This window comes from Plenodomus lingam (assembly GCF_022343315.1).
Source record: "Plenodomus lingam strain CAN1 chromosome Unknown contig_26, whole genome shotgun sequence".
Classification (NCBI taxonomy): Eukaryota; Fungi; Ascomycota; class Dothideomycetes; order Pleosporales; family Leptosphaeriaceae; genus Plenodomus; species Plenodomus lingam.
Genome location: NW_027093941.1, coordinates 1,343,249 through 1,357,159, shown reverse-complemented (window position 1 = coordinate 1,357,159; position 13,911 = coordinate 1,343,249). Strand labels below are relative to the sequence as shown.

Below are 13,911 nucleotides of genomic sequence, written 5' to 3'. Positions count from 1 at the left end.
AAAAGATAATATTACTACTAGTAAAGCCTAAGAATCCTTATAGAGAAGCTATAATATTCTTATTACACCTATAGAGGGGTGTAGAGCTAGCGCAAGCTACTATTATATTCTAATAGCAATAATAATAGAAAGCAATAAACTAGTCTTAACGCCTAGCTAAAAAGTTCCTAAAAGGTAATATAGTTTAGTTTATAATACGTAATATAAAGATAAACTAACTAAGTAAAAAGTTTAACTAGCTATAGGTTAAGTATAAAGTAATAGAAGTCCCTACTCTACTTATAGTAGTATTAGACTTACTAGGGAACTTATATAAGACTATGTATATAGATCTGCTAGAGAGAGCTACTAATAACCTGCTACTAAGCTAGAAGCTTTAGGACTTATAACTAGGTCTAATAGTTACCCTAGAAAATAAAGATATAATACTAGATAAATAGGAAGTAGAAGAGATCCTTTGTGTAAAGAACGTAAGAGGAAAAGGAAAGTGTTAAGTCCTAGTAAAATAGAAGGGGTATATTAATCTAATATAGCACCCGCTAGAGGTAGTATAGGATACTAAGGCTCTAGATAGGTTTAAGGAATAGTATAGGGATACTACGTATAATAATAGCCTAATATATATAAAAGCTAGGAGGTAAGGGTAAAAGGAAACTAAAATAATAACTTAGACCTTTATTATAATTAAGAAGTAGAAAAGTATTAGAGATATCTTTTATTTATCCTAATAACACTCTAAGTAAGTGCCCTACTACTAAAGCTTTATAATATAGCTAATAATTAGGTAGCAGTATCTATACTATTACTATCTATAACTAACTCCCCTCTAGCCCCCTCTAAACTATTATTTATGTTATTCTAACGCCTTTATATCTCTTAGCAATAGTAGTAACGCTTACGCATAGCGCAGGTAGGGGAGGACTTAGTTAATAAGTACAAGTAGTAGTAGTAGTAGCGTTAGGAGGAGGGTAGTGCTTTAATAGCTTGCTAACGCGTAGCACCCTAGGCCTAAAGAAAATAAATATTAGAATAGATATAAAGGGAACAAGGGAAAACTAATACTAATAATAAGAGTCTTAATACCTTAGGTAGTGCGCTTAGTAGCGCTCTTAAGCCTATTAATATAAAGGTTAGTTTAGGCCTAAGTCTTATTTATATACTAGTTAATACGTTAGAAGGTAATACTAGTAGTAGTAGTAAGCTATATAATATTATTATTACTATAACTGCTATATAAGGGCGTAATAGTAGATTATAGTAGAAATACTAGAGCACTAGTAGTAGAGGGAATAATAGCACTAAGCTAGTACTAATTATAGGCGCGCAAGTAGGTAGAGGAGGCAAGTAGAGTAATAGTGTTATTAGTTTAGGCCCTTAATATAAGATCCTTAAACTAATAGCAGAGCTAATAGAATTATAGCACAAACTAGTAGTAAGTGCCTTTAGTAGGTTTTCCTATAAAGGTCCTAAGGGTCCCTTTCTTTGCAATATAGAGGTAATCCTCCTAGTAACTATAATAAAACTAAAGCTAGTTATAGAGGGCTTGGTAGACGTTAGGATTATTAGCAAGAATAGCCTCTAACCTAGTGCAGGTTTTATAACTGCAATAACAAGACTTGTATAAACGCCCTAGACACAGTTAGAGCTCGCTATAAAGAATATAAAAATTAGGAAGAACTTACTACTACCCTCCTAATAGTTATACTTACTAAAGAGATAGAGTTAGTTAATATACTAATTATAGGGAAGTAGCTTTATAAAACTGCTATTATACTCCTTATTATCTAAGTTACTAGAAATAATAAAGCTACTAAGTAGCTAGGTTTAGGGAGATATATACTAAGTAAAAGTTAGTGTAGGATATATTAGGAGAATATAGGAAGTATGCACCTTATCTTAGTAGGCCTAGCGTAGGGTCTAACTATCTTACAGTAGTTCCCTACTACTAGCACTAGTAGTAGTAGATAGAGATATAATAAAGGCTATATAGGCTAGACTAATAGAAAAGGAGTAGAGATAAGACTAATTAGTAGGGAAAATCTACTATGTAATAAAGTAAGTATAGGAAACTTATAGTAGGGTAGGATAGCTATATTAGAACTTTTATAGTAGGGTGCTAAAATAAGTATATAGACACTATACGCGCGTACTACTTAATATATAGGCCTGTTATAAATTAGGAAGGAATATAAAGATATAACAATAAAACTAAAAAATATAGTAATAAAGCCTAATATAGATTATAGAGGATAAAGATATAACCCTAGACCCTAAGAAAGACAATTTCACGATAGTTTATAGGGGAAGGTTAGGGGGTATGTAAAGGGCTTAGGCTTATACCTAAGCCTAGGTCTAACACAAGACAGACTAAGTCCTACACTACTACTAAGCGAACACACTAGACACCTATATAAAAGGCGTAGAGGGCTTACCTCTCCTTTAAGATACTAAATACTATTATTAACGCTTATTGCATTCTCCCTTAAGGCCAGTCTATAACAAAAAGCAGGGAACGTCTCTATATTAGTTATGTATAGGCAGTTAAATATAGTCTAACTCTTAGCTATCTTATTTCTAGTAATAAAGTAAGTTTAAAGGAGGGTAATTATTTCCTTAGCTTTTTAGAATTAAAGACTTAGGGAATTAGATAGGTAACGTGGCTCTAAGTATTCTCTTGCTAGTCCTAAGCAGTGTCCCTAGACTAACGCTATCTAAGCTCTAGAAGAGGGGTAGTAATTAGCGTTAATCTCTAGCCTATCCTAAATAGATGCTTGCTATTATCTAAAAGTAGGGTTAGCACTATTACTAAGTGTAGAGATATTTAGCATCTTTTTAGATTATCTCTTAGCTTTTATAGTATATACTATAGGGTTTAATATAGAAGCTAAAGACTAGCTAGGTTAGGTAGTACCCTGTATCTCCTTATAGAGGGAGGTGTTATATAACTAATTAGTAAGTTACTTAACTTGTTCCTCTAACCTCTTCTTTTTAGATAGGGTTAATATATATTTATCTTTAAGGGAAGTATTGCTTTAAGATTTCCTAGGAGCACAAGGTACCTCTAGAGATAGATAGGAAGCGGGTCCTTCTAGGAGGGCGTTATTAATTAAGTCTTCCTTATCTAATTTCTTTCTATTAGTAAATAGGCTTTTAAAAGTAGCTAAACTAGATACCCTTCCTTTACCCTTATCTAATATTTTGTAGTTAATAAGAATAATAAATCTTTTCTTTCTTCTAGGGGGTTTGGTTATAGGAGGATATTAGCTTTGCCTCTAATTCCTCTAGGCTTTTAGTAGTCTCTAGGTCTCTACCTTAACGCAATCTAACGCGATTTTTCTAAAGGTAATCTAGCACCACCTATAGGTCTAGAAGTCTAAGCCTATAGGCTTTAGTTATTAGAAGTTCTAATAGCTGTTCTAACTATAGAGTTACAGGGTTAGGTAGCTACTAGAACTAAATTAGTAGCTTAAAATAATAATAAGTGCGATATTCTTAAATACTATTACTAGCTAGGATAATATTCTTCTTATAATATAACAACTTAGGTAGGTAGGGTATCTAAAAGGTATCCTATATAACTTAAAGGTATATAGGAGTGCGCGTCTATATAGAAAAGGATAAGATTCCTACACCTATAGGTCTTGTATAAAAGGACAAGAAGAATATACCTATCCTAACTATAGGCGAGCTGTTCTCTATATACATAAGTGAGTCGGGCCTTTATCGGGCCTAACTCGGCATGGAACAATGGGCAGGCAATTCTGCCTCATTGTTACACCGACAACAAGACCACCCCTTGGAAAAAACGTAAAATCCCAGCCATCACAAACCCATCCACACACTCCCCATTCCCCACCAAACCAACCCCCTCAAAAACTCAAAGCACACAGAAAGACAACCCAGACTTTCCCACATCCCCCCCCCCCCCCCACTCAAAACCACCTATTTCGAACCCCATCCCAATCTCCCCCAAACTCGCATATCCCAGCCACACCCATCCTTTGTAAAACATATCAAGGGCCCTAGAACAGACACAACATACACCCCCCTTGCCTCCCCGGACTAGCTGCCACATGAACATGATAAACCCAGCCTTGCGATATCCACAAGATGTGTAACAGTATGTGATCTTGGTATAGTATAATCTAACCATGGCCATAACCATCCATGCCCATGACTCAGGCCCAAACCACCACGATCCCCATCCAGGATCCCCTCCAGTTCCATACCTTCCCAACGCATCCCAACTACACGTCCAAGAAACCTCCGCAAAAAAGCCGAATCCGCAAAACAACGCATGAAACCGCAAGCAAACAATAGCAAACCACCACACAACCACCCAAGAACCACACCAACATTCCAATAACCACCCGGAACAGAAAACCCTCCGCACAAAGAAACACAAGCACCACACCAATCTCACCATCTCCACTACGAAATTCCACAACATCAAAGCGCACCAAAAACAACACAAAAGAATCAAAAGTAGCCCCAGCCGAGCACGCATTTCAAATTCACACTCTCTACCCGAATATCCCAAGTACCCAAAACCCCACAAACGCAAAAACCCCCTTGATCAGCACCATCGCCCCCACCAAGACCGCAAATCGTACAACGCGCCCAGACAAAGGGGAAGGGGTGGAAACCTCAGAGACCAGCTTCAATGATGTCGGTGCACGCAATCCCACTCATACTGTTCAGACAGCGTTAGCCCTGATTCCGCGTTTACACGATGCAAAATCAAACTTGAGCAGAGCGAGAGACGAGTTGAGTTCATGGAGAGGGTTGGGGGAGGGAAACAAGAAGAAAATTTAAAAAACATACCACTTTGCCGTCCTCGTCCCCGGTATACACGTTATGCGGCATAGGCAGGATACACGTAATGGGCGCGGCAGCGCTCGGATTGGTTGGATCGCCGTGATTGAGGACGTTGATCAGGTTAACGGACCATTTTGCGTCCTTTGGGACGGAAGAGGCGGACGGTGACGGTGGTGTGGGTGTGAGATGGAAAATCTAGCAATGGTCTATGTTAGTGTTTTCTCTTTGACGGATTGCAACAGTGGCACAGTGGGGTGCAGATTCAGGGATTCAGGGGAATCGGGTGCCGTACCTTCACTACGCCCCTCCTTTGGCCGGTGAAGATGAGTTCGCGCTCACACCACTCGTTGCCCACACCCTCGTACACGGCGATTGCTGTGATGCCTTCGACGTCTTCTTCGCCGTCACAGACATCCTCATTTAGCAGTACTGTCCCGTTTAGGGTGGTGATGATCAGTCGCGGTCCCACCGCTAGTACAATATGACCTGTGACACTATTGATCCTTGCTGCTTGAATCGGCACAGGATTCCGGTTGTGTGCAGGTCCAAGGTCCAGTTCGCGCACAAACTCTGAGCGATTGAGATCCCACAGAAAGACGCGGCCATCGAGCGATGCAGATAGGAAAGCAGAGAATGCACGAGAGGCAGCGAGTGTGACGACGGGCGACTTGTGGCCGAAGAGCGTGGTTGCGTTCTGGAGTTCTACATGGCCTCGCTCTCCCTTGGATACGTTCCATATGGCAAGTGTGCAGTCTGTGCCAGCGGTGATGAGGGTGCGGCCATCGACGAAGAGAGATGTTGCCAATTGGCCAGAGTGTAGGTGTTCAAATAGTCCGACAAGTTTCTTCGAAGAGGACTCATAGAAACGTACGCTACCATCTGTAAAGCCCCATTCCATGTATCGGTCATGGTGTGGTGGAATGTTATGGCGAAACGGCGCAGAGCACAAAAGTTTATCGTTCTTGGTGATGTAGTTCAACGAGGAGACGCGATCGTTTGCCTCGAGAAGAGTGCCTGGGACACGATGAAGACTTTCAGCCGAGGTGTCAAGCCTGATAGGTTTGGCCAAATTCTCCTTCTGTGGGTGAGGTCGTTGGAAGACTTGTGTTGGGGTCTGCCCAAAGTTGTTGATGACGCTGATTTTCTGTGCACGCTCTTTTTCGTCGGTGATCGAGTCGAGATCAATTGCGCCTTGATAGGTCATCCAGTGGTAAACATTGGCGGCATCGATAGCTGCATCACCCCGCTGCTTGAAACCAAAGATGAGATCGATCCAATGATGCAAGTTTTGGCTCACGTAGAGACTTTCCAGGGCTTCTCGCTGCTTTGCAATGAATATCGCAGGGTCACCCTTTGCCCATGGAGGTAGCTGAACGTTATCTATGCTAGAGCCATCCGAGCGCAGGCCAAAGTTGTAGCCATTGACATTGGTGAGAAAGTCGGGTAGAAAGAAAAATTCTGGTGTGAGCTCCCGTACGTCTGCCATATTCTTGTTCGAAGCAGAGTCCCATACATTTTGGATCGAGTAGAACATACGATCCGCATGATCCCAAGTACCGCCTTGAATGAGGAAAAAGGCCGCGCTGAATGGCTGCAGACGCATGAGGTACGAAGCAACTGTCATAGCTGATGAGTAATGTGTTCCGTAGTGGAAGGCTTGGCTAGCATCGCCCATTTCGGCAAAGGAGCTGAATCTTTCCCTGATCATGCGCTCCTGTTTCGGATCTTGGACACCGATCGGCTTTTTCAGATCACGAAAGTTACCAGGATCAGAAAGGTCCAGCTCTTCACTCTCATAATTTGAGATGACCCATGGGAAAACAGGGTATTGCGTCAGGTCGTTGAAGGTTCGTCCTGCAAGTGTGTTGACGAACATGAGGTAGTGAAAGTTGGACATTTCTCCCTTCAGCCACTTCTTTGTAGCTGGATGTGACGATGCTGAACCAAAGGCAGATGCAAAGCGTGATCCAAGTGTTTGTGGTGCTTCTTCCGGGTTGCGCAAAGAGTCGAGCCGCCACGCAATCTCTGAATTCGCAAGCTTATCAGGATGTGCCACATGGGAGGCTCTCTGCAGTACACGCGAGTGGATGTCGTTGCGAGCTTGTGCCGAGACTGCTGTCAACAGGTAGCTGCGTCCGTCATCGAAGAATACTTCTATACCGACGTCGCGATGCAGGAAGCGGCGTTTGGAAATACTAATAACTTCGGTCCATTTCCAATTTCTGGCCGCATCCTCTTGATTCCGGGGTGGTGGCCGACGGTTGGTGACCGCTTCTTTTCCTGCAATGACCTGAACGTAGGGATCTCGCTCATCAGGAGGTGCTTGCCAAACACGAACAATCTCGCCGTCGGATCTCTGGAAGAAGTCATCCAATAGGTATAGGCAATCCTTGCCTACAATAAGAAGCCCTTCTATAGCTTCTAGACCAACTACACGAGATATGTTGCAGACATATTGTACTTGATCTCCTCGATTTAAGCTTCGCATGACTTTGCGATTCTTATCCTCGAACCCATCTTCATCTTCGAACATGGCTTCCACCATCTCAAAGTCGTCTTCACTACCTGTCTCTGCATCATCTTTCCCATCGCCTCCCGTACTGAGTGCAGAAGACGGTCTGCCCGTTTGTCCCGTGACGGGTGTGACGCCAACAGCCTCCTTTGTAGAAATGGATGGCACGTTGGTTTCCAGTCTAATCTTGTCTCGAGGGTCAGTGTCCTTGCGTTTCGGTTGATATATCTGATCACCATTGGTATTGTCAACAATGATCCTCATGCGTTTTCTATCGCGACCTTCCGTCTCGTCAAGCCGCCACTTGGGCGGTGGGCTATCTTCGAAGAGTGCACATGGGCTCTTGAGTTGATGATCGAGCTTTGCAAGAACTGTCGTCATGTATGTTGCATTGTCTTGCTGATCCTGAAGCACACGCTGATGCTTGATCCGTTCTGAAGCGTGAATGTTGGATCGCCAGTGATTTGTTGAGTTCTCGTGATGGTTCCAGATGTTCTCATTCGCCAGATCTTCAGCTTGCCACTGCTTCAACCTTTCTTTGCGTTTGGATATGCGTCGCTGGGAGGTCTCCTCCGTCAGCTTGTTTTGATGGTGCGTAAAGTTTTCCCAGGTTCGGGACATCGATCCGTAGAAAAAACCATCCAGGTCTGTCTTGTTCTTGTCGAGCCATTGCAAGAAAGTCTCGTTGTCAAGTTCGACAAGCTTTTGAAACCCTTCATAAACGTTGTTCTTGTCTGAGTGGATGGCATCGGCCAATATCTCAGCTGTCTCGTTCGGCTTCTGCACCATAAGTAAACGCCAAAAATTGGCGGATGCCAGTCGAACCGCTTCGTGTTCCGAGGAAAGTTTAGTGTAGAGTAGATAGCAGATCATCTTCAGTGAAAATGAGTCATTGTTGGCAGAGGAGAGGATGATGGGTTGCCAGTAGACCATCTTTTCAATCACCGCAACGGTATCCGATCCGCCCGCTGACATGTCGGGATCTGCCAGACGAAGCAACGCAACCTTCAGGAAAGTCGTACGTATCAGTTGGGTGGCTTGCGTGCAAAGACGTACTGTCTTGATTGAAGCAATGTCCGGCCGCTCCAGGTACTCGAGTACGAACCCTGCGAAATCCAGCAGTGGCTCCGCTCCATCAAGGAACCATCCCTCAAAAACTGCCTCGGAGACATGGGTCACAAATCGCGACAAATTGGTGAGTACTCGCGGCTCATGAAGGAGCTTCAAGTCAAGCTGGAGTGCATTCTTTACTGAAGACAGAGTTTGACGTAGGATATAAGATTCGAAGTATGCTTGGTGTTCCTGAAATCCAGGCGGTGTTTTCAGAAACAAACCTAGGCCGGGGAAATCCTTTCGCGTGAAGATTTGGTCTTTGAAGACGTCTAGAACGACTTCTACCATAGATTCCACCACTGAGCTACCAACCTTCAATGCGACTGGCGCAGTGAACCTTGGTGATAGCATCGGATTCAATGTTGGTTGCTTGGAATTCTTGTTCTTATCAGCAGAGACCAGGACAAATGATGAGGCTCTTCGAAACGGCAGAACCCGTCTTGCAGAGGGCACAGGTGAAACGTTGACATGGGCTGTGCGCACTATAGGCGCTTCCTGTCCGTTCGTCTGTGTCAAAGGCTGAATGACCACATCGCGGCCTTCAAATGTCAATGAACCCCTAGATAGTAACTCAGTCTCTGCACTGACACTGTCAGAGGTGACGATGGCAGGATAAAGAACGAATAGCAACTCTTGAACATAGGTAGAAGTATTAGCGTAATCGCGAAAGCTTTCTGATCGGGACTGGAGTTCGGACAGGAACTGTATGGCAGAGTTCAGCACAACTGCGTAATCGCTCAGACGCTCTACCTGGGGAGCTTTTGTGTCTAAATTGCGTTAGTGTTCATTTTGCAGCACAGATTGACTAACTGTACCTATTGTGGGCTGCGCAGCATTGAGAGACATTGTTCTACGCCGTCCTCTCGACGCTGTGATGTCTATATCTGCTTGCTTGGACGTGCTGTTTTCTGCTCTTGCATGATCTCGATCTCTGACTATCGTCCGTAGTCCCGTGTCAAGCATAGCAGATATGACGGGAAAAACTTCTGGATAACAAAGCCGGAGCTTGGTCTGTGGGGAATGCATGATGAAAATGTCGACCAGATTAAAGACGTCAAAATCCCTCTCAAAGTCGATTGTTGCGACATCTCGGTCAAAGAGGATGGCAAAACATATAGTCCAGATACCTGGTGTGTTCCACCAGTGTCGGAGTCTGTTCTTCATCAATGTGAATCCACCAGTCTTATCTGCAAACTTTTTGACAAAGTGAGGACCATTTAGCACGAGCAATCTACCCAGGATCTTAGTTCCGAGGACTACAACTCGCTGATCAGGTTCAGCGAGGAGATACAACAACCATTTGCCAGTCACGTTTTTGGCAAACCGAATAATTTCATGTGGATTATGAGGATCGCAAAGCACCTCAGCCAGAAGCTCGAGAACGGCAATGCCCAAGTCTGGCAGTGATAAGATCATGTTAACACTCGCTGCCGGACTGGTGGATCGTGGCGTGGCTGCAGGTGTCAATGATGTCGGAGTTGCTTTCCGGAGTCGGCGGATGCTGCCTTGTGGACGCAGCGTCCGCTTTGCATATGAGGCGCGGCTATCATGGAGGGCGTATGTAACGAAAAGAGACAACGACCTTGCATTCTCGCCGTTGAAATTAGTTAACAGAAGCGCTTTGAAAGCTTCCAAGAAGAGCTTGAACGTTTCCATTGTGAAGGATTCACCCTTCAAAGCGTCTGTGAGCCGCTTGACCACTCCTGATGCTGCGGTTAACATGTTTCACAAAGGCAGCAAAATCTGAACGTACGTATTCTTTGAAATCTCTTGGCATTGTAGTGATGATGTTTACTGCCCTTGGCAAACTGGACAAACTGCCGGTAGTACAGTTTCTGCGTGTCCAACGATGTGGCCCTTCGCCAGATCTCAAGGTCAACCAGCAGCACTCGATAGGCTAAGGGGTTGATGATGAGGGATTCTGTGGGCTCTTTTTCATCGTATCCAACGAATCGGAGAATGGCCAGAAGAAGTTGCATGACAAAGCCCTCGCAGTCTTCCGGCGATACATCGAGGGACGATGCATTGCGCATAACAATACCACCCATGCTATACCCAATCTTCTGGCGAATGACTTCAGCCAGGACAGCGAAGCCATTGCGCTGCTCCATTGCCTCACAGTTGCGCCAATTACCACCCACAGCCTCAAGTAAGATGTTTACTGCCCGCAGCATGCTGTCCAATGTCTGCGAAGACTGAACAAGCTTCAAACCTACCGCAACGCAACCCCCAATACGCCAGATGGCATCGTCGAGTGATTGCGGCACTACCACGACTGGTTCACCCGACAATCGCCCGAAACCTCGAGCCTGTGACAGAGCATCGTTGACCGAAGGTACCGCCGCGTTGATGATGATGGGCGTGCTGTGCATACGCGTATACTTGTGTAGCACCTTGGACGATTCGCGTGACAATGATCGAATCAGTTGTGATTCATCAATGGCATTCCTATCGTCGTCATCCATGACTGAACTTGGCGAGAAGCTCAGTAAGATTTTCGATTCCGGCATCAAATGACTAGCATTGGCACGGATCGCAGCAACAATCTCAGAACGCTCCTCTCGGCCAGGATGGAGTATTTCGTTGTGAACATGCAGTTCAGCAGACGTACGATAGGTTTGGAACGAGCCGAGTCGGTCCTGGAAATTACCGCAATATCGAGGCCCCAACTTGTGGTAAACTGCTATCAGCTCATCTGACAGTGGTTCAGAGAAGAGATGAAAGGAAGCCATGGAAAGCTTAGACTTGATCACATTTCTGCCTAGACGGGGAGCGAGGTTTCGTGGAGTGCCTAGGAAAGCAAGAATATTGTGCTTCGAGGTGCTCGACGACATGGAGGCGAAGCTCTCCTGACTGCTATCCAAAAGAGGCGGATGTGATGGGTAATGCGCCTTCATGTTCTCGGTGAACTCGCCGTCCACGAAAAGTGAGGCCTTGGAAGCACCTATACCCATTGTCTTTGCTCGCCGATGGACAATAGCGATATGATACCACCTGCCGCGCTCAAAGCGGGGGGCTTTTTTGAAACGTACACTTGGGATAATACCCGTGGAGTGCCCCATATAAGTCTGCAGTATAAAGCATCGCGTATCTTTTTCGAGATACGCCATCACGAAGCAAGTCTGAGTATCATCATACGCACCAAAGAGGGTAGTGTGACAGCTCTTGTCAAAATTGTCTACGCGTATCCATGCAGCAAATGTGTAGCCTCCACCAGGCGATACTGGCGGAAAAGGCCTACCCATGTCTGGGAGCTCCATTGCACTGAAGCCGTGCAGTGAAAGATCAAACTGAATAAACGGAGGAGATCGAGAGGATCGCATACCGCGAAGGAGAAATTCTGCAGCGGACTCAGACGATGCTGCCTTCCGAAACAGGTAGTAAGCATCGTCGAGCTTGCTGATGCCATACTCGATCAGGTTGTCAGCCAGCTCCTGCAACAAGCCAGCTTCCACAGGACGACATTTGTTGTCGAAGAGTAAGGGTAAGATGAAGCTTGATATCCCAGTAACGTGCAGTGCGGCCTTGTTGTATGAAGAGAGCGAAGTGATTTCCAGTATGGCGACCAGGACGGAAACGGAAAGAGCCTTCGATCTGGTGCCCGGTGCCTCCTTCCCAGACAGACCTTGCCAGAAGTGCAGGATAATGGGTATAATGTCAGGATTCTGAAGAACCTCGTTGCCGCTGAAGATGGCGCGCACCTGGTCTCGCAGAGGGCCAAGATCCATCTCCTCTTCGCTGTGCATGGATCGTGGACTGGAGACGACAATCTCGAGGGATTGTGTGTCGTCACTCGTGACGGACGTGTCTTCCTGGGTTGCCTGTGCCTCCTCGACCTTCTTGTCAATATCACGGAAGATTCGCGTCATAGTCTCCTCGCCCAGTGCAAAGGCAAGCAGGCAGCCGAACAGCTGCTCTTGCCCCGCATCGTCCCTTGTGCTTGTCGAGTGCCCGCCAAATATACCCGTGCTGCCCAGCGCCTGCTCCAGTGCACCCCAACCGCCGTCCTCGACGCGTTTGGCAAAGAACCGCCTGTTGCCCGCATGCTCATTCAGCGCGTCGGAGAGCACGTCCAGCGTGGCCTTGATGACCTCGAAGAAGTCGATGCGGTCTGGTGTCGCCAGCTCAGTGGGTTTGTAGAAGCCGGAGAGGGATCGGATGGTGAGCAGCAAGACCTCGAAGCCACGCACATGGCGAAAGGCATCTTTGGTGTGGGTCTGGTCATTGGACTCTATCAGCAGCTGGCGCATACGGCGCAGCGAGTTGCTCTGGTTCTGCAGGACATGGGGCGTGGGGGGCGAGACCTCAGAGGCCTGGATGAGGCCGTCAGCGAGGCTGCGGAGTTCGGCTATCTGGTCATTCATGGGCGGGCCCCTTGAGGCGGAGGTGGAGGATCTGTGCGGCCGCGTCGTGGTTGTCGTCGCCATGTTCAGACTTCAGTCACGGGCAGGGCGGCGGATGCGGAGGCTCAGGCTCAGGCTCGGAGGAGGGTATCGTGGGGTAGAAAGCACAATCATGTCTCTGCGGAACCCGGTCACCACATGGAGCAGTCAAGCATATACACGGTGGACAGCAGTGGACAGCAGTGGGGTGAGGGGGGGGGGGGAGAGGAGGAAGTGGTGTCGGTGAAGGAAATGGTGCAGTGTGCAGTATGCAGTATGAATACAGGTCGACGCAGACTCCTCTACGGCGTATGCGTGGGTTAGGCAGCCCCACTCACTGTTATGGCTGGCGACCCTATGTAGGAGGGACGGGTGGTTCCTGCTTTGATGCTAAGCTCGGTGGGGAGCTTGGACCCTAGGTACCTAGGTACTCGTACCGGTAGAGTACGCGTCTCAAAGACTCTCACACTAGTCGATGGCTGTCCATCCATTTGTACAATGTCCATCCATACATATCTATTGCCTATCCAAGCCAGCCAGCCAGCCAGCCAGCCAGCCAGCCAGCCGCCCGCTGCGGGAGTGAGAGAGAGTGGTGGTGGTGGTGGTGGTAGGTGGGTGGGATGGGTGTGTCCACAACAGCAGCGTGCCGGCGAGGAGTATGTACCGGTATGTGGTGGGTGGCCATAGGGTGCGGATGCATTGTCAACCGAAGGGTAGTGTGTAGTGTGCCACCCCATTCCAGACTCGTTTAGAGCTTCAACATGGCTCTACTAGCTATGCAATCAAAGTAGGTCTCACGCGGACTGTTGTTGCTGCTGCTGGTGACTTGAGGGAGGGAGGGAGGGTGGGTGGAGACGTTCACGAGACAGGAGGGATGGATGACAGCTGCAACCAAAGCGGGCAAGCAAGCGAGGACAAAAGCCGTCAGGGTCCTCGATAACAAGGCAAGTAGGCAATAGGTACGGTAGTACGTAGATATAGTAACTCTACTTTATGCAGGTGAGTAACCTACACGTACCTAGGTACAGTAGATAGGACAGGCAGCAACATCACACTGAAGGCTGGCTAGATATATAGTAAACCCAC

General features: G+C 46.4%; 2 protein-coding genes across 2 annotated transcripts; one reads left to right on the top strand and one right to left on the bottom strand.

Annotated features, from left to right (window-relative positions):
• Positions 1-4,026: 4,026 nt before the first annotated feature.
• IAQ61_006706 (uncharacterized protein) lies at positions 4,027-13,048 on the bottom strand. The gene is made up of 5 exons (XM_003845554.2): positions 10,197-13,048; positions 9,259-10,146; positions 5,111-9,210; positions 4,825-5,013; positions 4,027-4,693 (listed from the first exon to the last, which is right to left on the bottom strand). Exons 1-5 carry the CDS (start codon positions 12,868-12,870, stop codon positions 4,661-4,663), a joined length of 7,884 nt encoding a protein of 2,627 aa, XP_003845602.2. The 5' UTR covers positions 12,871-13,048; the 3' UTR covers positions 4,027-4,660.
• Positions 13,049-13,323: 275 nt separating this feature from the next.
• On the top strand, positions 13,324-13,765 carry IAQ61_006705 (uncharacterized protein; the record flags this gene model as incomplete). The annotated part of the gene is made up of 2 exons (XM_066097282.1): positions 13,324-13,485; positions 13,550-13,765. 2 exons carry the CDS (start codon positions 13,324-13,326, stop codon positions 13,763-13,765), a joined length of 378 nt encoding a protein of 125 aa, XP_065952759.1.
• Between the last annotated feature and the right edge of the window lie 146 nt (positions 13,766-13,911).